Source organism: Dermacentor albipictus, chromosome 1 (assembly GCF_038994185.2).
Source record: "Dermacentor albipictus isolate Rhodes 1998 colony chromosome 1, USDA_Dalb.pri_finalv2, whole genome shotgun sequence".
Lineage (NCBI taxonomy): Eukaryota > Metazoa > Arthropoda > Arachnida > Ixodida > Ixodidae > Dermacentor > Dermacentor albipictus.
In genome coordinates, this window is record NC_091821.1 from 463,148,721 (window position 1) to 463,172,704 (window position 23,984).

Below are 23,984 nucleotides of genomic sequence, written 5' to 3' on the forward strand. Positions count from 1 at the left end.
GTTGTTGCTACTACAGAAGTACAGTCTGTCGTATGTCTGTTGTTACTACAGAAAGCTGAAGCTCTACAACAGATTTTTGTAGTACTACAGAAATTTCTGTTGTACAACAGGATTTTTCTGTAGTAACTACAGCTTCCTGATGGAGCGACAGACTTTTCTGATGTACAACAGACATTTGTTGTTGCTACTACAGAAGTACAGTCTGTCGTATGTCTGTTGTTACAACAGAAAGCTGAAGCTCTACAACAGATTTTTGTAGTACTACAGAAAAAATTGTCATCACTACAGGCACCCTGTTGTCCCAACAGAAATGTTCCTGAAGTAACCCGAAAAACTTCTGTAGTGCTACAGAGAGCTGTTGAAATACTACAGAAACCTATTGTGGCAACAGGCCCCCAATTGTCACAACAGAAGTGTTCCTGAAGTAATGCGACCAACTTCTGTTGTACTACAGAAAAATGTTGTTGTACGACAGAAGCCTATCATTGCAACAGGCCCCCAGTTGTCATAACAGAAGTGTTCCTGAAGTAATGGACAAACTTCTGTTGTACTACAGAGAACTGTTCCACAACGGAAACCTATCGGCGGAACATGTACCCAATGATGACAACAGAAGTGCACTGAAATTGTGTGATGCGACAAGCTTCTGTAGTGCCCGGTTGAAAAAGACAAAAGGAATTCCTGTCGCAACTACAGAAATTCTGTTGTACGACAGAAGCCGTTGACATTTCTTAATTGGGAGACATTTCTGACATTAGGACAGAAATTCTGATTTCGCAACAGAAGCATTCTGTCGCGACAACAAGAGTTCTGAAGTCGGGCTTCTCGCGCTTCTCTGAAGCCGGCAATGCTGATGGCGCCGACACCGGTAATAACCACCAACGCCCTACCGGCCACCTCAAAATCGGCCACTGATCAAAATCATACCATCTGCGGGAATGGCTGCGTATCCGTTTTTTTTTTTTGTTTTGGTAAGATGTGGCACACAGGCCTGTGGACTTACATGTGCTGTTACACTGACACATTAGTTAATTTCCCAGGAATATTTCACAAGCTTATGCGAAGCGGAAAAGAAGATTTGGGTTGTTCCACAAAGTTGCGTGAAAAGCTGTCTCGCTCGGGTCTCATTAATCTGGTACAGTGCTGCCGTGAGAAGCCAGTATGCTGTCAGAAAGAACTCTCATCCACGAATGTTCATTAGCTATTTTGCATTCAACACACGAATTATATGCGCGCTCAAAAGTGTAAAGAACGAGAGACAACTGTCGAAACTAGCAGTAATAACCCTAAAAGTCAACGTTGTCTATTTCTGAATGTCTTATTTAATAAGGATATCGTACATCAAAATCCATGTTCTAGCACTGCAAGATGTACGTCGATGGTACGAACACTCTTGCTCTTCTAGAGATGCGGCACTTGACGCGGTGGAGTGATAGCGGATCTTGGCTCTCAAAATGCAAATGTAAACATCAGCGCATCGGCTCGTCGTACTGTTCACATGGCCAAAACGTACCCTCGAAAAGCATGTCAGGGGTGGTGCAGTGGTAAGATGCCGGGCTCGGAATCGTGAGGTCGCATGTTCGAATCCTAGGCGACGGCGTTTTTTTTTTTAAATTTTTTTTAACTTTTATGTTTTTCTTTTTTGTACTAACAAATTTACATAACCTTACGGACGTCTCCGTCAATTTTTAATTAAATATTGATCAAGAACTACACAACTTTCTACTACAGGACGTCACACTACAGACAACAGAACTACAGACAACAGAACTACAGGCAACAGAACTACAGGCAACAGAACTACAGGCAACAGAACTACAGGCAACAGAACTACAGGCAACAGAACTACAGGCAACAGAACTACAGAAACAACGTCCCAAAATACGACAGACTCTTAAAATTTCCTGTTGTGTTTTTCAACTGGGTAAATTCTAATGCCTTGGAGGATGAAGTTAATCATGATATATGTTCAAGATGCATTGATAAGAATGCACTGTAGAGACAACAAATGCAGAGTGAAATGGGAGAATATTTTGGCAAAATATTCAAGCAATATATTTTAAGCTAGAAAAGAGAATTACCCGTTGAAACACGCCAGTAAATTAAAGCGCACAAAATGTCAGGAGGAAATTACGTTACGTGGCAATTTGTGAGCACTACTAGCAGAGTAAAGTAAGGTACCAGAGCCTTCAGGGGGGAAGCCATAGCCGCTTAGTAACGTCGAAATTGGAACAAATAGAAGAGAAGATTTATGGTGGTGCGCAGATAAGGGCGAAAAGATGACCGCAGGCGGGAAGCTGACAAAAAGAATGTTCGGTCTAGAAAAAAGAAATTATAAGCGTTTTGGTCTTCGTGAGATTGAAAAGAACGGACATGTTTCAAGTCACCAGAAGGTGCTATAGCAAATGGTTTCTTCAAATACTACAGTAAATCCCTCGCTCGAAGCGAAATAAATGCGGTAGGTTTCAAAAGCGAATTTCTAAAATTAATGCAAATTATAGAGGACTGAGAGAAAGAAAGTTTGGTAGTTCCGATTAGATAACCGAAAGCAGCAAATTCGATGACAGATACTAATTTGGGGAAGTTCCCGGGCCTGGAAAAGTTAACTACTACTTATTATAAGCAGCTTCAACTCTAAATCGCCCCACGCTTTAACCGGTCTTTAATGACGGATTAGGCATAAACGCCCTGCTTTCTTTTCTGTTATCTCACACCATATAAATTCCCAAAACAGAAAATGTAAAGTTACGTGACGTGCTATCCTACAGACCGATCAAGGTGTCAAATATTGACTACAAGATATTTATGAAGATCGTAGCAAGGCGACTCCAGAATGTAATTCATGGCATTATGGGCGGTCAGCAAACATGTAGAATCGCAAACATTCAATAAGCCCGAAGTGTGCCGTAATGCTGCGATGCTACAAGGGATAGCTCTGTAATTACATCGATTTAGAAAAAAAAATACCTTCGGTGGCGTTCCTCCCGGCATTCTGTTTCTATTGTTGAGATATGTTAACGTTGGTAGCATGATTCGGTAAGGAGTCAAAATGGCATACAATAAATGTGAAACATACCTCACAATCAATAAAGTAATTTGCAAACGAACCAATGTAGTATGTCCGGCACGCCAAGGGTGTGCGATTTCGTCTCTTCCATTTTCCATTTACAATTAGTCATTTTGTCGGAGAGTTCTGTAAAACAACCCCACAAAAGGGTGTTTCAAAATACAAGAAACCTAAGTGCGACTAATGGAGTACGCTGACAATATTGTCGTATTTTGTAAGGACTACTAAAGAATGAAAGAAGTTGCTAAAATTGTGAATCCTTACTGCAGAACGAGGGGAAATTTGATTACCGAGCAAGTGCCTAGGTTACTGGCATCACGAACGGCCTGTAACTCCAGACCGGTTTACCAGTATTTCGTGGGTCACCGCTCCTTTGGGACACACTTAGCTTTCCGATTACAATATTATTGCGTCAGTGAAGCTTACTGGCGGCGTCAGGCGTTTGAATTGCGAGAAGAAACCTTAGCAACTAAAGGGATTCCATCTGTATGTGTTTGCAAGAACCACACTTTGTAACGTATTCTTTATCACCAACTTGTAGGTGGTAGTACTGCAAGTGATAATTGTAGACGCAGTATTGTGCAAAAGTTGCACCGCGTATTTGCTTTATTTTTTGTGGCATTCTACTGGGAAGCATAAAAATAGAGCGAGAGAGAGAGATAAACTTTATTTTGAGACCAGGCTTCTTGAGCCCAAAGGTGGGTGGCCTCCTCAGTCCAGGTAGCCATGGCTCGCTGCCGCCGCCCGAGCCCTGTTCACCAACCGCAGCTGGCTGTCAGGGTCTTGCTTCACCAGCAGAGCCTCCCACAGGTCTTTCGATTCTTCCTCCATATCCGCTTCTTCCTGGTTGTTATCGCTTGGTGGTGATGATGACGGTGGTACTTCGCGGTTATTTCTGCACTCCAGCACCATATGGCGCAAGGTGTTGGGCGTGTCCGGCGGGCAGAACTTGCAGTCTCGCCCGTAGATGCCCGGGTACATGGCGTGCAGCAGTGTTCCGTGTGGGTAGGTTCCAGCCTGTAGTCTTCTCCAGGTTACCGCTTGGTCCCTACTCATCGTCTTATGCGCGGGCGGGTAGCGACGCCTCTGCTTCCTGTAGTGCGCCAAGATATCCGAGTACTTCTTGGATATGCGTTCTTCATCCTCGTCACAGTCGTTGGTACGCGTTCTCTCCGCGTCGGAGATGGCTCGGCGTGCATGATCTCGAGCCGCGGCGTGCGCCGCCTGGTTCCCCGTGAGAGACTCGTGCCCCGGTGTCCAGAGGATTTGTGCTGCTTCTATCTTGGTGGTGTTCAAGACCTGAAGCGCTGCCTTTCCAATCCTTCCGTTCATATACCTTCGGCATGCTTCTTGCGAGTCCGTCACCACGGTAACCATGGCCTTCTCGGACGTTTCGATGGCCAGGGCTATGCCCACCTCTTCCGCCGTGCTCGCGTCCTTGGCACGTATGGATGTGGCTGTAAGTTGTTCGCCCTTCTCGTCGACCACGCTGATTGCGAATCGGTCGTTGGTACTGTACGCAGCTGCATCCGTATATCTAACGTTTTCTTCTTTGCTGTTGGTGCGTTCGAGTATGCGCTTGAGCGCCTGTATTCTCGCCTGTCTCCTTTCCTTGTCGTACTCGGGATGCATGTTTCTGGGAATGGTACTTATGTGTAGCTTGTCTCTGATCTCGTGTGGGATACGCTGAGGTAGGTGCCTTTTATCCTCGACTTGGTAGCCCAGATCTTGCAGCAGGGCTCTTCCCGTCTTTGTCAGCTTTAGTCTCTCCAGTTGGTTGACGTTGTGCGCCTCCACGAGCTCTTCCCACGTGTTGTGGACTCCCATTTTGAGTAATTTCGCTGTGGACGTGGAGGGGGACAGACCCAAGGCAATTTTGTATGATTTTCTGATGAGGGCGTTTACTTTGTCTCGTTGACTGTTCTTCATGTCAACGTATGGGGTCCCGTACGTGACGATGCTCGTGAGCAGCGCTTGTATCATTTTCGTGCAGTCTTCTTGCTTGAGTCCGTGGCTTTTGCTCGTCACTCTTTTGATAAGGTGGGTTATTTGTTGCACTGTTCTCTGAATTTTTTCCAACTCTGCTCCCCCGGCCCCGTCCTTTTGAATCAGGAGTCCGAGGATGCGGAGCGTCGTAACCTGCGGAATCATGATGCCTCCCACCTTTACTACCGGGTCTGGTATCTGCTGCGGTTGTCGGCCTCTTGTGCGCTTTCTTAGCACCAAGAGCTCCGATTTTTCAGGTGCGCACGGCAGTCCACATGCTTCCAGGTACTTTTCCGTAGTGTCAACCGCTTCTTGCAGAGCGTCTTGCTGTTGACCTGTCGACCCTCCCGTAGTCTAGATGGTGAGGTCGTCAGCATATATTGCGTGACCAATCCCTTCTATTTGCTTTAGTTGCTTGGGTAGTGAGCTCATCGCCAGATTGAATAGCATCGGCGAAATGACGGAGCCTTGTGGCGTTCCCTTTCGCGGTATGTCGAATTTCTCAGAGCGTAAGTTGCCTATCCCCACTGTGGCTGTACGTTCTTTCAGAAAAGCTTTGATGTAATTATATACTTTTTCACCGCAGTTATATACGTTGAGGTGCTGCAGTATGGCTTCGTGTGACACGTTGTCGAAAGCCCCTTTCACGTCAAGTGCGAGGATGGCTCTTTTGCTGTGCGTGTCCAGCTTGTCGATGACTTTTTCCTTGATTTGCAGCAACACGTCTTGCGCGGACAGGTGAGCTCGAAATCCGAACATAGTGCTTGGGACGTGTTCGTTGTCTTCGAGATAGTCGATCATGCGGTTGTGCACCATGTGCTCGTAGAGTTTTCCAGCACACGAGGTTAGGGATATAGGTCGAAGGTTCTGCACGCTGACGGGCTTGTTGGGTTTAGGTATCATGGTTACCTCGGCATGTTTCCATTCCGGTGGTACTTTACCTTGTTGCCAGCACTCGTTGATGTATTTTAAGAGCGCGTCTACAGAGGGTCCATCAAGGTTCCGGAGTGTCTTGTTGTTTATTCTGTCGTACCCCGGCGCCGTGTTGCGGGTGAGCTTGCTCAAGGCCCTCTCGATTTCTGCTTCTGTGAAGGGCCGATCCAGTTCTATATTTGGGTTGCCTCGATACTCGTCGAAGTGCGAATCTACAGTTATGTTTCGCTCAGTACCGAGGAACTTCTCCTTCACTTCTAATAGAAGCAACGTTTTTATAAGTGTTCCCCGTGGAGCGCTTGGTTGTGCCATATGGATCTGTGACAGTTAGTAAACCGCTTTATATTCGTTCGAGACAGTCCAGATTCATTCATAAGTACTTTTCTACAGCTTAGGCTTGGTAATGTATAACTGAAATTTGTTGTATATTCTAATATATGAGAGCAAATATCAGAGTTTAACTGGAAGAAGCAGTGCATTATTGTCCTTTCTTGAAAGCACGCTTTTCTTTGGATACTTCAGTTCTGTTTACCCTAAAATGTTGTACAAGGATTTCATTGATACAATTCTTGCTGTCCTCCTTCGTAGAGCAAGGTACTGTGTAGGCCATCGCCAAGATGTTCTAAGCCGTATAATCAGAATACATCTTGCTCCAGGAGTAAAGCTCTTTTTCTTTTGAATTACACACAAGTACACAACCTGTTAAAAACATGGATGCAAGAAATGAGCTTGTTCGACCATTGTATTTTCTGCTGAACACCAGTTACTATCGAACATGTGTTTCTTCATTGTTGGGATGTGGTTTGATTTTGCGACGTCCTTCAATGGACTCTAAAAACGTTGTCTATATGCACATGGCATTAGTTTTCTGCAAGCTCAAAATTATAAGGTGTACCATTCGATCTAGTTATGCCACTATAGCCTGCACAATATGTCGTGGTCTAGAATGGAATGCATAAAGCTGATATTGATGCAGGCCTGGTTTGAGAGTACTTTTTTTGAATCCATACGTTCATTGATACAGGCACAAAGGCTAAAAGAAATATGCCTTGATGGATTTAACGAGTCCAAATCCTTTACAGATTAAGAAATATTAGGAAGCCTGTCAGAGCTCAAGCTGAGCTAGAGTTTGCGTTTGTTCCCATACGTATTTCTTGTGCCACTGTAAAGATATCCTTACGTGGGCAATGAAGAAAAAAAATAAAGGTGACGTCGGGGTAATGTCTGCGTCTGCCACGCAGCGGTGCACGGTTCAATACCCCGTCAGTACTTTTTTGTTCTTTACTATCGCCATTTTTTTTCAGCAGTATGTCTAATGTGGCGAAAACATTTTCGCCACTTGTATATTATTATGGTGAATCACAGCAAGAAAAGGGTCCTCAGGGCCGCTCGACAGGCATATATTATGCACAGTCGGGTCATATGTATACGTTTGTAGCGTATACTGCGCCATTTCTACAATAAGTTTATTTCGTTGTTTTTTTTACATATGCTCCCTAACGTATGTATGAACGGCGCAAGAAACTAGTTGCGAAATCGGCTAATCGCGCCGGTGCCCACCTTAGTGCACTAGGGCCACCATGACTGGATGAAACTGCGCACGGGTCCGATTTGTCGAATTCGCCATTTCTCAAACGGGTGACCCGACGGTCCGATGCGTGCGGCAGCCTGGCAACAATGATGACTCACTACTTTCTGTCGGCAGGGATGAGAAGACCTAAGTGGGGCAAAGGCCTTACCGCCATTAGGCTATCTGTTGCAGACAATATAAAATGAACTTAAGAACAAAATATTTAGCAGATGTTTTTGCAAAGCGTAGCAATAGGAGATTTTACTACAACGCTAACAAAACAGCCGGCTTTTGATAGTTTCTGTACTTGTAATATTAATCACCGACTGCAATATGTTCAGCTTTCAGCCGCATGAGTTCCGTTGATTTCGGCGTTTCTAAAAACCATGTTTTTTGTTTACTTTACGTGCATTCTATTCCAGCCTTTAATATATAACGTATTGAACTCAAACAGCCACTGCACGTTCCGTTAGAAGAGCAAGCCCCCGGCAGCGTTGGCTCTGAGTACCATCGAAGCGACCTATTGTACGGTTTTTTTGTTTTATCCTGTTTGCGCAGAACTGTATCCATGCAGCGTTCATTACTTTAAGTAGACGAAGCAACGTAAAAGTGAAAGTATGTATATTTTACTGACACTGCTGAAAGTGCTTTTAAACGTATGCATAACCCCGACGTCTTATACAACGCCGTACCTCGCGCTACCATTTTTTTAACATTTTTACCAGTGGTCTGCATGCCTAGAGGCCGTCTGCCGAAGCAGCGTCTAGAAATAACTAGTTTTAGCGCCAACGCTAATGTTACACCACGTTACACCACTCGCGCCTGTTCGCGAACGAAAACCAAAAGCCACTTCAAGAGCGGTCAACGGAGCTAACCATGCGGAGAGTAGTTGTACTCCTCGGCTTTCGTTAGTTAACGATTCCATTAATTTGTGGATCGCAGTTGTGACTTCGCCATCTTCGTAATTGTGAAATGCTTCAACGCGAAGGGATTTCCACCAATCGCTTAGTGGATCGGTAGCGAAGCGTCATTGAAGCATTGTCTATTTGCGATAAGCACACGTTGCGATTATAGTATCAGGTCGAGCGGTGCCGAATGGAATGCATTTTCGTTGCTGCGACAGCACGAACCAGTGCTATCGAAGGAGATGCGGCAGTTTTTACAGCAATAATGAGCATGCCGGTGAGCATGAGCTGTGCTGAAACTGACACGCTGCGCGTGCCGCAGCACACACAGAATAAGCGCTGAAGCGAGGGACACATGTATTTAGCTGTTCAGCGTGTTTATGCCTGATGTATCCTAAGTTTAAGCACAAAAAAACAAATGAGAAACGTCGGAGATCTCCCATAAAAACATTGCTGGATCCGTCTATCGTACCTGTAAACAAAGTTGAATGAAGCGTCAGACGTACCTTTAGCCATAGCAAAAAACAAAGAAAGAAAGCTATCCAGAATTCCAATATACTCCAAATCCAAAATACCATTATATTCCAAATCCAAATCCCAAGATACTCCAACTTCAATATATTCCGAAAATTCCAGAATTTGTAAGTATACGTACGTGATGTCGTATCACATGAGATATTTTGTTTTGTCTTAAGCAGGTCACATGCTTTCTCCTTGTTGAGAGCTATTGCGTGGCTAACATTTCCCTCAGGCTTCCGCGCTTCCTCGTATTTAGAGGTTTAAGTTTCTTACATGGCGTACACATCTTTCTTTTTGTGCCATAACCCATAACCTATAGTTATTATAAGGCGTAACCTCTTGCATTCACGGCTATTCTAGGGTTCCCATGCTGTAGCCACCGAAGCAGCAACAATGAAAATTCACGTTCAATGGACCAGCACACCTGCTATGATGCTCCCAGCTCCGACACTTGTATTTCTATAAGACGGGCAAATTCGCTTATAAACGTAACAGCATCTGAAAATGCTTGGAATTCAATTAATTCTACAATGACAGAACGCACGGTGTATTCGTTCCTGCTGTTTTTATTGCGTTACACGTAGTCCCTATATTCAAAAGCCGTAAAACCATTACTTACCTGACCAAAGTATACGAGGTGCTCCAACACAGTCATGTCGGGAAAAAACACATCGAACTGCTGGCAGAAGCCGGTATCTTTAGCGGCGCCTGCACTTTCGCCACCGCCAAATTTGATGGTACCGCACGAAGGCTTGAGCAGTCCTGCGGTTCGCAAACCGACATCGTCTGTGGTACAACATAGCACGCCAAACTAGTCATGAGCTGAGTATTCTATGCCCCTCTCCACTAGTTAGAAGATATTGCCGCAGGTGAGATTTATGACGGTGAACAGAGCGTATGTGTACGGTGATTCTTACTATTCTTATTCTTACTGTTAAATTCTTACTATAAGCGATAAAAGCATAGCAGCTCTCTTTTCCCCTGCTGGCCTAAGCTCCGAAGAAAGCTCTTGATGAGTAATTTAGCTTTTAACACGTTTATGAAAATATAGTTGTCCCGTAATAATACCTAAAGGGATCGCATAATTTTGCCTTTACATCGGTGACAGTATTGACCCAGTAATTTTTTTTATATAATATCGAGTGTAGTGAGCCGCGATGAAAAAAGACAAATCTGGTTGGAACGGGGGAAAAAGAAGAACGAGATCATGCTCTGGTTCTGTGTAAGCTTGTCGTGCAATGTTACAATGGCGTAGTCTATGACAGGATAGAAGCCTCTATTATGTGGCTAACTCTGAGTACAGCCAGAAACGCGCAACATCAGTCGTATTTTTTAACGTGCGAAGTGAATGAAGACATCAAGTATGGTTTGCCCGAAGACATCACGACTCCCAAGCTTCATGAGTTCGTCACCCAAAAGGCTGGGAAGACGCTGCAGGAGATTGGTGTTCAAGCTTCAGTGAAGATAAGAATGAAGTAGTCCGAATTTCAAGTACACATCATGACGCCGCTTGCCCAGCTGACAGCAAGAACTGCACCGAGCAAGGCCGATTCTTCCATGGACTCGTGCCTGCTATAAATGCTTCGCCTGCATCAGCAACACGCCGAGCGACAGCAGCAGCTCATGGAAAATCTTCTGACTGTTATTGAAGCCCAACAATGACAAAACAAGCAGATGGTAAAGCCCGGCTTCTTTTATGCAGAGAGCTCAAGCCACGAGACTTGGATCCAGTTCTACGAACAAGTGTGTGAGGAGAGCTCCTGGGAGGAATGCTGCGATCGCGTCAGAAACATGCATCAGTTTCTCAGTGGACTTGTCAAAAAGTGGTATGACATTCATAACGCTGGCCATATGACGGATACATGGAAGCAGTGGAGAACAAGCTTTTTGGCAGTTTTCAACTAAAACTCGGTTGAAAGGTGGGACCGAGCTATTGTTTATAAATATCGCTCAGGAAACCCCCTAGAATATTTTTACGAGAAAAGACGTCTTCTTCAGATGGCAAGCGTAGAACTACCGGAGTCCGCAGTAGTGCCACTGATTGGTCATGGCTTAACCAAGGAACTTCAGAGGCAGGTACAAGTGAAGTCGCCTAAGACTATCGAAGAACTGTTGGGGTGTTTCAGAAACAACTGCACTGATTTTACACCACAAAATGTGCGTCGGACTGATCAAACTTTCGAAAGGGCTTCGTGAAGGTCTCGCGATCTCGAAAATCTTCATAGCCAAAATCGAGTCAACTTAATGTCCGCTAACAGCAATGACACTGAACCAGTAGACTCTCATTCAGAGGAAGCACAACCAAAAAATTATTAAAAGGGGGTGTCCTGTCCCACCTGACGACAAAAATTGAGACTGTTTTTCTAACCGCCCTTAGCCTTGTCTATATAAACCTCAATGTAAATGGAAACGATGTCGATGCATTCGTTGATAGTGGTTCACCTGTATCTGTGATAAATGAGGTTCTTGTTAAAACTCACGAAATAATTAGAGGAAGACCGGTGCAGTTACAGAGCTTTGATGAGACGAGATAAATATATGACGAATGGGCGTAAGCAAATGGCTCTTATCAAGGCCAGAGGGCTAACATCGACGCCCTTGTCATGAAAGAATGTGACTATAAATTCTTACTTTTGAGAATAGATATGAAGGCACTGAAGTTAAACCGTCATTGGAATGATGAAGCAACTGTGGCGGAAGAGACGGGTGCATCCTTGAACGTCGCATACCACCTTGTTCAGTGTGAAAAAGACGTTCGTGTAAAATTCCATGAACTTATCTGTCTAAGCAACTATCCACCGGCTACAAAAAAATTTACTGTTCCCTTTGCGCTGAGAGATGTTGTGCTGATCAGAAAAAAACCTCACAGTAGAGACTTTTAGCTCAGCGGGTTTACGTTTCGCTCCGCTCGCGGTCTCCACCGTTGCGCCAGCGGAGCGGCTCGCGAAAAAAGAATTTTAGCCCGGCGGATCACTTACCCGCTCGAGCGGGGCGCTCTGCTTCCCCACCTAGTGGTCCGAATAGGAGTTACTGAGAAATGAATTTGAATTACGCTTGCTTTTATAATGCAAGAAATGTTGAATAAAAATATATTACATGTTCTCAGTACATTATTTGTTAATAATATACTGAGTACTAATGTACGCGTCAGCGGCGCAGTCACCATCGTCGATGCAGAACTGCCGGCGTTCATGTTCGCGGCTACCATCTTGCATTTCCCATACACGCCCGCGCGCGCTTACGCACGCTCGCGCGCTGCGTATACCCTCCGCTGGGGAGTGCTTTCCAGCGGGCGTAAACGCTGCTCCATAAAACCGCTGGCCGCCTCAGCGTTGTGCGCATGCGCAGTCGTGTCTCCGCTCGCCCGCTCCGCTCCGCTGGCCGTAAACCCGCTGGGCTAAAACTCTGTAGTCACGCGAAAAGATACTTTGGTTGAAAAATCAGATGCAGAATATGTTAAATGCTGGAATAATACGGCCATCGGTATCGACGTTCTCGGTGTCGACTCTGGCTCTGAAAGAAGACGGATCTCTCCGACTGTATACTGATTACCGGATCTTGAATAGCCAAACGGACATTTCTCCTTTTCGAATACCAAGGATCGACGAGATAATTGAAGAAACCGGAGGCTGGCAAATATTCTCCCGTATAGACCTTTGCAAAGGATTTTGACAGATTCCGCTCGAAAGGAATATAAAATGTATACAGCCTATGTCACTCCATTTGATGTGTACGAATATAATAGTTTGCCTTTTGGATGGAAAAACAGTGCAGCGTGGTTCCAAAAGATGATGATTGTATTGTCAAGCCATTTCTCGGATTATTCTGTAATGTGTATGAAGACATCATAGTCTACTCCAAGGATGAAACATCCCACGCCGAACAGTTGACATCTCTTTTGATGACATTAAGTGACGCCAAACATAAAGTGAAGTATAAGAAAGTGATTTTTTTAAACAAAATATTACGTTTCTCTGTCGCATTTTGGACGGATTCACAAGGAGCACGTAAGATGAGTCCGTGGAACGTGTACGACACATGAAAATGCCGGACAATGTGCACGCAGTCACAGTTTTTCTTGGCCTCGCAGGACACATTAGAAACTACATAAAGGATTTTGCAGCCCCAGATAAAGCGTTGAACAACCTACTCCGTAACAAGACACATTTCAGTTGGACTGATGAATGCTAGAAGACGTACAGAGATTTGGTATTAGCCATATCATCAAACCCGGTGCCCACAATGCCGGACTTCACCGTTCCATTTGAACTCACAACAGATGCATCGAACTATGGAGCAGGTGGTGTACTGTACCAGCGAAGAAGCACAAGTGGCAACGAAAGAGGAAGACATGTGGTTGAATATTACCTCTTATAATTTCACAATATCGGAACAAAACTACAACACAACTGAAAAGGAGGCATTGACAGTTGTGCTAGCGATTAGGTATTTTCGATCGTACCTAGAAGGCACGACATTCAAACTGTTTACTGACCATCAGGCGCTTACTCATTTTCTGAATGGTAGTCAACCGAAAGGGCGGATTGCTCGCTGGATGAATGAAATTCAACAGTTTGATTATGAGGTGGCACACAGGCAGTGGCGTAGCTAAGTCGTCTGGCACCCGGGGCCCATAGGTCTTCTGTCACCCCTCCCCCCCCCCCCTTATGTAGTCGAGGAAGGCGAGGATATCGACAATTTCCGGGTTTCATACTGGGCGCCACCAGCAGTGCCAAAGTACTGTAGGTTGTAGCACCGGAAACGATTTCAAGAAGTTTTTGTTGAGGTAATAATATGACTTTAAGTCCTCAATTCTCGAATTGAAGTGCTTCCTCTATAAGTACTAATTACGGGATTATTAAGGATATGGTTATTACTTGTCTGCCATATTTTTCGCGCTACCGAGTTCCTAGCGATCACAAAAAGACATAACCTCATAGAATCTCGATCAGGAAATATCCTTACAAAATTCACCATTCTTTTTTTATAAACTTCTGTGCAGCTCATACAGACACTGTACTTGTGACATGAAGTCACACAACAACAACAGTTTTCTGAAACTTTCAAGGGTAAGAAGGAAAGCGCGAAACATAACGGAAGGTTTCGCAGCGGCTTCTCGGAGCGAGCCAGAGAGGGGAAGTAAAAGCGAGCTGGACATCGCGGCGCCCGCGACTACATAGAGGCTGTCGAGTCATACGCCGCCAAACTCTTCGGCCGAATCGAGTCTGAAGACGATTCAGAGAATCCCATTCGCGACTTTTGACGGCCCCACTTATGCAACGTCGCTCTCAACGAACGCTTCGCCGTAAACGTGAGTGCCGGCGCGCTGGTTGAACGCCGTCTTGCTGCTGTCTTTGTTCGTCTTCGCTGCGCGTTCTGAACGGAAGAGGGACCCAAGAGCCCCAACGCCTTACAACGCGTCACTGTATGTTTCGCGACTCCTGCTCCCAGCATGAACGCACGGCACGAGCGCACCCCACATGAAACGTTCCGCTAAGGCGAGCAGTTTAGCGACCATTGCGCGAATGAAGTTTGTTAGCCCGCGCATTCGTGCAATTATTTCGCGGGGTGTTGATAGAGCTGCAGTCGACAATTCCGCGACGCAACGCATCGGGTGCCTGAGCTCCGGCTATTGGATACCGGAGCATTCTTTGCAATTTGCGCCCAGTCAAGCCGACGGAAAGAGGGGTGCATTCAGGTGTAAATGACACCCCCCCCCACTGGCCCCTTGCACCCGGAGCCCATGGCCCACCGCCCCCCCCCCCTCCAGCACCCCCCCCCCCTGTTGCTACGCTACTGCACACAGGCACGGAAAAGATTTGTCAGATGCTGATGGACTTTCTCGACTTCCCAATGTTCGTAACTGTGAGAACGAGGAAAGCGTGAACTCACTTAAAATCTGGGAAGGCGCAGAACAGGTTATGTATTTCTACGGAAAGTTTCACGTACCAGACACAATGGAAACAAAAGTTCTCGACCTCTATCACGACAGTCCAGAGTCAGGACGGCGTGACGGCTTCTGGCGAAAATACTACAAAGTGAGAAGACGATTTACATGGCCCGGTATGAAGAAATATATTAGCGATTGCATTAGCTCTTGTCAACAATGTCTAATCAGAAGATATGCAAATCTAAGCAGGAGATAGCATGATTTTTCCACCTCATTCAAATGTGTCATTTGAAAACGTACATGCTGATTTCGCTGAACTGAAGAAAAAAAGTGAAGGAATGAAGAAAACGCAGTTCTTTTTAGTGAGCATTGATGAATGCTCAAGGATTCTAGCTGCCAAGCAAGGAAAAGAAAATCGTGATGCTGTCATATCTCTCTTGAATAGAGACATGTTTAAAGGAGTAAAATGTGTCGTATCCGAAAATGGCCCTGCATTCAAATGTCAGGAATTTGCAAGGTTGGCAAAAGACAGAAACGTTACCCTGAAGTTCACAGCACCATAGCATCCATCAGCTAATGGACTAGCAGAGCGAGTTATCCGAGATATAAAACAATATATGAGTATGTACCCAGGATTCTCAGGAGGGTGGAAGTGTTGTCTACAAGCAGCTATGTCGCACCACAACAGATCTCAAGTGAGCACTCTCGGATGCAGTCTTCAATACGCCGCCTTTAAGGAGCCTGCCTATTTGCCCGAGGCATATACTTGGCATAACAGAGAAGCTTAACTTGAAGGAAACGAAGAAGAGTTCAGAACAGCAAAAAAAGCACAGGGAAGCGATGAAGAGAGCGTTTGACAAACGTCATGACACAAATATTCCCGCAATTGCATTAGGCGACATGGTTCTGGTGCGGAAAGGATATTGTCACGTGGTAGTGACGGTGAAGAGAGAACACAGTAGCAGTACTGTGAAAGACAAAACTAGCTTTTATTGGGCGAACCTGTGCCCACAAAACAGGCTACACTTAAAGCACAACGATAGCGGCGAACACAGTCGGCGATCGTCGAAAATCTGATCAGCGGGTCAAGCGCGTCGGCTTTTATAGAGCAGTCGTCGAATGTTCCAGACTAATCGTTCGGACCCGTGTGCCTTCCACAAAGTTCTACACCATTCGCGTTACGCGATGAAATCAGATAACACAAGGTTCGGCGACAACAGACAGCCGGGTAGAAGCATCGATAACTTTCCAGAAACGTCGGATACATTCAGGCGCGTCCCTCGCTGTGCGATTACAGTTGTCAAGCGGCGAAACGTGGTCGCCCGATAAAGATAAGTACACGTGTCAATATGGCAGTCCTAACACAAAACTTGTGGGTCCGTTTAAAGTGCTAAAATTCGCTACAAAACAAGGAGTACTCAAGACCATCGGCTGCACGACGGAAAACGGTGCGATGTAAGTAGCAGTCATTGCCAACACCATCCCTAATTTACAGCGGATGGATGAAACAAAGCCTGCGAGAGTATAGTGGGCCGTGATGACGAAGGACAGACCTGGTGGGAACGGGGGGAAGAAGAAGAATAAGGCGATCGTGCTTTGGTTCTGTGCACGCTCGTCCTGTAATGTTACGTCGAGCTAGATAAGTATCAAAGTGTAACTTTAACATTGCGCGTACCAATGCACTCGACATTTCAGAACGACGCTCGTCCCAACATCCACGTCCCTATTTGTCCGGCATGTAAACCAACATTTTGAATGCGCGCTACTCCATATTTGCGTACAGATTCACGCTCGCTGACGATATATGTCAGAAGTGCGGCCGGAAACTTTCTCCAGGACTTTTAGGCAATGAAGTGTTCAGGCAGCATAACGTCATTTTCATACGTCAGGAAAAAAATAAAAGGAACCGTGCAAACTGTATAAGTGATCAGCAAAAGCTGCACCTTCGAAGCACCTGCTTTAGGGTGCTTTGAAGTGTACCCGCTACCACACCCAGCCTCTCCGCACAACTTGTCGCAAAATACCTAGGACCCTACTGCGTCCTGGAGCAAACGTCCTCCGTCAATTACATCGTAGCGCCCCTCACGCCGTCGACGTGCCTACGCCATCGCGGCCGCGAACTTTTCCACGTCTCTCGCATTAAGCCGTACTACGACCAAATAGTAGTTTCTTCCGGTTTGAGCTCGTGGTTGGTGTCCTTGGCGGAACGCTTGTGAATGCTACCCGATCGCCTGCGTCCGTATTTAATACATCTCTTGGCAATTTAAATTAAATTATGGGTCTTTACGTGACAAAACTATTGTCCGATTAAGAGGCACACTGTAGTGGAAGACTCCGGAAATTTCGACTACTAGGAGTTCTTTAACGTGCCCCTAAATCTAAGTACACTGGCGTTTTCGCATTTCGCCGCCATTGAAATATGGCCGCCGTGGCCGGGATTCGATCCCGCGACCTCGTGCTCAGCAGCCCAACACCATAGCCACTGAGCAACCACCGTGGGTGCTTAGAAAGAAATATATATATATATATATATATATATATATATATATATATATATATATATATATATATATATATATATTTATATATATATATATATATATATATATATATATATATATATATATATATATATATATATATATATATATATATATATATATATATACAACTGTGGTCGGTTCATATTCTAAGCCCACGTTGTTGCCACCCTGATTCACTATTTCTTGAGTTACCCGCCGGTCTGCAAGCCACCGCATGCACATCAACTAGTGGTTGCCCATCGAGCACCGGTCGGCCACTCTCTTCGTCGTCGTGGCTACTTCGTCGCGCACTATCGTGTGCTGAATTTGACAAGAATATCATGAGATGGAGCACCGCCACCGTATCCTGGCACAAGCTCGGCATGAATCACCTTCGCAATAAATACCTTCAAATCTAAGACGGCAATTACCGCTCATGCTTTATCCAAACTTCCTGATGAACGATGCCGTTTTTACTTTCATGGCTCAGGGGTGGTCTGTGGTATTATATACACATTTTTTTTATTCCGCTGAAGCTAGTCCAACCTGAGCTCACTTGGATGTCTAACTTGTACCTCTGCTTCAGTTTTGGCGCCCATAACACGGTACTCTATCAACGGCCTTTGAATATTAAGCAAAAACTATGCAATAAACACAACTAGCTGCCATAAGTGAAACCAAACTTAGTCTTACCAGTGATGGTCCCCTATTCTGTGCGACCTAAATCATTCAAATATTCTGACCACTTATCTAACCAGTTAGTCAAGTCTAAACAAAAACTTTTGAATACTATGTGCATGGCTAATTCGTAGGAATGAGCAATTAAACGTTGTGATTTAGTTTGAACGTAGAAAGCGACTTTTAGTACGTAAATATTAGCCGTTTATATACACTGAAGGAAATTCAATGCGACAAAATATACCTAAAATATTTTATCACTGTTGCACTGGTCTTCGGTTACGACAGTGTGAGATGCACTGACCTGTGATGCAACTCATGAGCGTTGTCTTGCCAGCACCATTGTGGCCAAGCAGCGCGGTCACTTGATCTGAGTAGATCTTGAAACTAACGTTGTCAAGTGCGGTGAATAAGCCGAACTTCTGTGGATGCGTTCATGGGAGACGAGATGCAAAAAAAAGTCTGCTCTCAGTTTTGTACAATATTTTGTCGTTAACAAAAAGTGGTTAATTCAATGCATCAGTGCATAGTTTTGGAACAACAATTGTTACAGTGTCAGCAGTCCGTACGATTCTTCACACAATACCTAGTCAGGCCCTTTTCCATCTGTTTCTATATCCATACCAGTGCACTCTGTAGCCTACACAACTCCAACGATGTTATGCAACTGCTATAAAGTAGTTGCACTCGTGCGGCGAAACTATGAGTAAATACAGTGTAAACGAAGTTGCTTTGAGAAGTGTGGTGGGGTAAACTGGCGCACACACATAATTGTATAAGTTTTCATGGTTGCCTGGCGAGTTGTGACATGCATCGAAAAATTATACTTGAGCATTGCGAATGATCCGCGAAGATATAAAATAATGTGTGCCGCCGAAACTTTTCCTCATCGAGCCACTATGGCTGTACATTCAGCTTTAGATCCGCTCTGAATGGCGCTAACACTGCCAGGGCTAGATCTAGTACGCATAAATAGCCAGATAAGTGGACGGATTGATAGCCCTAGCATGATTGGTAGCGCGACGCACCCGTAATGTGGAGGTTGTCGGTTCGGCTCCCACCGGAGGCAAGTTGTCTTTTCGCCCACATTTATTTCCCGTTTATACATTGTTTTCTACACTTCAATAAGAGCGACCGCCAATTTTCGTGATGTTGGCCACACACACACACACACACACATACACACACACACACACACACACACACACACACACACACACACACACACACACATATATATATATATATATATATAGTGATCGAGAAGAAAGGGGCTTAACAGGAGGGACCCACTTTTTAAGGATCCCATCATACGGAGCCACAAACAAAGACATCGAGGAAAACAGAACTACTTGTACTTACTAATTGAATTAAAGAAAGGATAAGTTAATGTAAATGAAAGTGGATGGAAACACAACTTGCCGCATGCAGGTGGGGAACCTTCCCACGTCTTCGGATTAGGCGTGCGATGCTCTTGCCAATTGAGCTACCGAATACGCGGCGCCGTTTTCCCCTCCACTTTCTGGGGTATTGAGGTTTTCCTACTAGAAAAAAGCCTAGGAGGGTTACCTGCAGCGCCACCACTCAAACTTTGGTGGCGGATGAGGAATGTCCTTTGTGCCACAGGCACCACGAGTACGTGATTTTTTTTGGGGGGGGGGGGGGCGCGAAGGCAACTGGTCAATGAACCCGCAAATGCTACTTGAAGGCATCAATGTTGCCAGATTCGAGACCCTCGTTATGTAATGAACGAGAATAAGAGGGGTTTAGCGAGGGGCCCGATTTTTATTAAGGATGTAAGAAGGCAACGAACGATGACAACGTACGTCCGTCGCCCTTGCTGACTATCGCGTTTGCTGACCGATGCCGTAGGTTGGCTGATAACCTAATGGCGTTGTCATGCTAAGTATAAAAATGGGGAAGGTAAGGCAAAGAAGCCTACAGGCGTCGAGAAACGGACGACGCAGAAAAGCCAGCCGAACAAGCAATACGTGAACATGGCTAAATAGAGGCGTATGTGCTGCTCTGTGATGTTCGAACACCAGGATTTTCAGTTCTGCCTAGCTTCAGATCTTTCAGTGACGACGGGTAGTCACAGGTCTTTTACGAATTTCGGCCCGTATTCGCAAAACGTTCTTACACTAAAACCGTTCGTGGCAGCCAATAGCAAAGGCGATCAGCCAGTGAAGAACACCGCTTAGGAACGAAAAGCTTTGTGAATTCGGACCCTGCTGAGCAGATACTTGTTTTGCATGAGTAAAGCATTGCTGAAGGGGCTCTTAGTTTCTGCCCAAGCCAGAGCACCACATAAATTATTTAAATTTATCTCTTCCGCTCCCACCATAGAATTGTAGAACAGCCTTGATGGCGTCTCGCACTATGCAGCAGTTGGAGAATCCTCTAAATTAGATCATTACCAAGCCATATTTCTGCCTAAGTGTTGTGGTCGTTCTTGCTCCTTGTTCTTCACTGCTAACTGTGTACCTTTCTGTTCACTATACAGGGTGCCCCAGGTAACTTGGGCCAAGAATCTACAAACGATAGAAGCGTCGGATGCGAATTGAAGCGAACGCACACTATTCGTAATAGCCTATAGTAGCTGAGGCCATTTTTCGTTTTCACCATAGCTAAATAATTAAGCTCAATTACCCAACATTTCAATAATTGCCTTATGATCCCAAGTATGATAAGCACACTTGAAGAGATCCTTCATAAACTAGCGATCAAGTTTTATGCGAAGCTTATTACGAGAGCTCAACCCAGCTCCTCAGGCGCGGCGGTGTCGCCTTCAATACCACGTGATACCGTGACGTCACGACAGAGGAGAAACGGTGCTCCAACTCGCGCCGTCGCTCGCGGCGTCGCGGTGGTATATAAGCAGCTGCGCTTGCCTCTGCTAGACACTCACGAGGTGAGATGCCTCCTGGAGACAGAGCTGCTCGTTGGAATGAGAAGCGAAGGTTGCGGCGTGCTACAGAGACTGTTTCTAGGTGGCTTTGCTACGGCGCAGCGACTACGCGCCCCGCATCGGACGCGGTGAGCGTCGAGCAACGCAGCGTTCGGCGCGACAACGAAATGTGCGCCTGAGCAAGCGCCGCACGCCTGAGCCGACGCCGACGACACCGGCTTTTCTGCGACACGAGCTCCTTAACGCTGTCGCGTTAAAATAAAGGCTAGTATGCTTCGCATCCTGGGCTTAACCTTAGCTAAGCCACAGCCAGTTTTTTTTTCTTGGACGATACGTCTCACGTAGGCATTTTTTCCGGGTTGCAACGAAGGCCGGCGAAATATTTTAAAAAAAGCCACGTGACGGAGCGCTTGCGCAGTGGTATCGTGCTGCTCTCAAGCATGCGTTAAGGTGGACAAGGTCGGCTCCCGTCGAATGACGACGAAAATGCATGCTGCTGGCCGAACGCTGCCGATGAGATAATGAACGCCCTGCCGCTTCCTCGTCGCCAGTCACGATGTAGCCGGCCTTTGTTCACCGAACGCAGACTTGAGAACCGCACAATACCACTGCGCAAACCCTCCGCCACATGACATTTTTCGTATTTCACGGCCTATATTTGTAACCTAGAAAAAGGGATTACGTGAGACGTATCATAAGAAAAAAAAAAGAACTGGATCGGTGGGTTCTGAAGGTGCTCTACAAATCTGCGTATCATGTACTTGGTGTGCTCAGCCAATAACGAAAAAAGTTTGGTAATTAAACCTGATGAGCGAGTTACGGGGAAAACAGAAATTGCCTCACTTGCCATATGCCAGGGTGAACAGTATGCGTTCGGTTCAATTCGCTTACGACGCGCCTTTCGTTTTTGAAATCTTGGTTCAAGTTACGTAGGACACCTTGTATACCTGTATGTCTTGCGATGTGCAGCAGTATTTCTAAACATCTGTCTTTTTCTATATATATCATTACTGAAATGACAATAATACAGGCGCGTGCCTTTGCATCATTGATAAAATAAGTGATATTGTTTTGCAGGTGTCCTATCTTGACGCTTCATGCACGGAACATTCCACGAAAGGAAGGTTGCCGTGCATTGCTAACAGTATGCAATGAATGGTGATAGGTGTTAGATGGTATATGTATTAACGTAAGCGGCAACCAACGCCCAATAACTACTTCATCGGCGCTGGATACTACTATGTTACTTGTAAGGAATAAACGGCCGGTAGCTGCTCTGCCTAAATCATTATTGTGTGTTGTATGAAGACCAAATGATCGAACGAAATCAGTTTGGTGGATAATTTTGTACAGGAAGAAATACCGAAAGGAAGACTACACCTGTCAATGCTGCATGAACGGTGAGCGCCTCCTTTCAAATGCATTTTGACAGCCGCTAATTACAGCACGTGCATCCTCTAGAAAACAAACTCTAGACAACATACAAGTCGCGCTTCAACTGTGGTGATTAAATTGTAGCATCAAACGTGAGATATACAATTTACAAAGCGCTCAATATTTACAAACAACACTATAATGTTGTTAATGCAGACGGCGTTAATAAGCGAATCAGTGCACTGCAATACAGACCTTGTTTACGGTAATTCAGGTGAGTCGTACGCACAACCCAACCTCTCCCACAGGTCTTACTATTAGTATCGTCCTTTACTTACCATTGACACGCCACGGATGTCCACAAGAGCAGCTATATCCGGCGCCACCTCGAAGCGTTCCGGGTCTCGATTCTCCTCCTGAATAACCTCGGTGACGGCTACTACATTAGCGGGAAGCCAGTAGCCGGGCTGCGTATGGAGGACTTTGCCTTAGCGACACATCAGCGGCGTTCTAAGGTCAAAAGAGTGCCAGCAAGTTCACCGAATTCGTGGTTAGTCGTTCTTCCTACCGAATCGTAAAATGAGTTTCAGAACATTATCTTTTCTTAGCTCGTTGCGTAGCTTCACGCCATCGCCATCGTGGTTACCACTCGCAGCTCAGACCATGACAAAGCGCCACCGTAGTCTTTTATTGGTGACTGGTGGAGGCCCACGCAATGCTTTACGAAATGATACCACAGAAAGTTCGGCCACTTAACGCTGAGCTTAGTTGCACGAAATCATAGCGTTTCATTCATTTACTAGAGGGAACTGTGGCCCTAATGTCGGCCGGATCTGTCAGCATGGCGGATCAGCCAGCTTGGGAATGATGGCTAGCACATGGATTAACTTCGTCTTTATGCCTTCAAACAAACGGCTTCGTGGCTTTGGCAACTGATCATGTTTAAGGAAGTACTGCGTCGCAAATATTTAAATAGACGTTATTTAAATGGTCCCATGGCAGGATTCGAACACAGGACCTCTAGCAGAGAAGCCCGATGTTAACGCCACTACACCAAAGACGCATCGACGAGCAGGAATTACGCGTGCTCGCCGAGACCCTAAATGTCAGTGCGATATACGTCTGAACACGCAAGCACGCAGATCGGAGGACAAATCCATGCACTCACCATTATTCCCGATCCAAGCCCCAGTGTTTTCTCTATAATTCTTGTACAGAACTGTGCCTGGAACATCAACCTCCGCGCATCACTGATGGCAGAGCCCCTCGATTGCACCCATAGTATCGTGGAAGTTTTGTCACGGCTCTATCGCGCATCGCCTTTCTGTTTCTGATTCGGTGTAGGCACAACAATTTGGCGCCACATCACGCGAAAAGTTCAATGCTTTGGATCTGCACAGAAATGCATAATCTGCCAAGACATCTAATGGTTATTATAGTGTAAATATAGATGAGTTGAAGTTTTATATCCGATGCGGAACAAACAGAATTCCCATAGGGACATCATTGGGCTCTATAAAATTGCCTGGGGCAGCCTAAAGTAGGGTTGGACCAACTGAAATTTTGGGATGCGCCAACCTGAATTTGGGGTTGGGCTAATTTAAAATTAGGGTGCGGGCCAACTTAGCTTTT

At 45.5% G+C, this 23,984-nt stretch overlaps 1 protein-coding gene across 5 annotated transcripts in view; it reads right to left on the minus strand.

Moving 5' to 3' along the window:
• Positions 1–23,984, minus strand: part of LOC135905592 (phospholipid-transporting ATPase ABCA3-like) — a 226,287-nt gene that overhangs the window by 121,084 nt on the left and 81,219 nt on the right. For all 5 annotated transcript variants that reach the window (XM_065436536.2, XM_065436534.2, XM_065436533.2 and 2 more), the window contains exons 9-11: positions 22,691–22,819; positions 18,375–18,492; positions 9,600–9,742 (exon numbers count right to left, since the gene is read on the minus strand). In XM_065436536.2, coding sequence (XP_065292608.1) covers positions 9,600–9,742; positions 18,375–18,492; positions 22,691–22,819 — 390 coding nt within the window. The remainder of the gene's footprint in view (positions 1–9,599; positions 9,743–18,374; positions 18,493–22,690; positions 22,820–23,984) is intronic.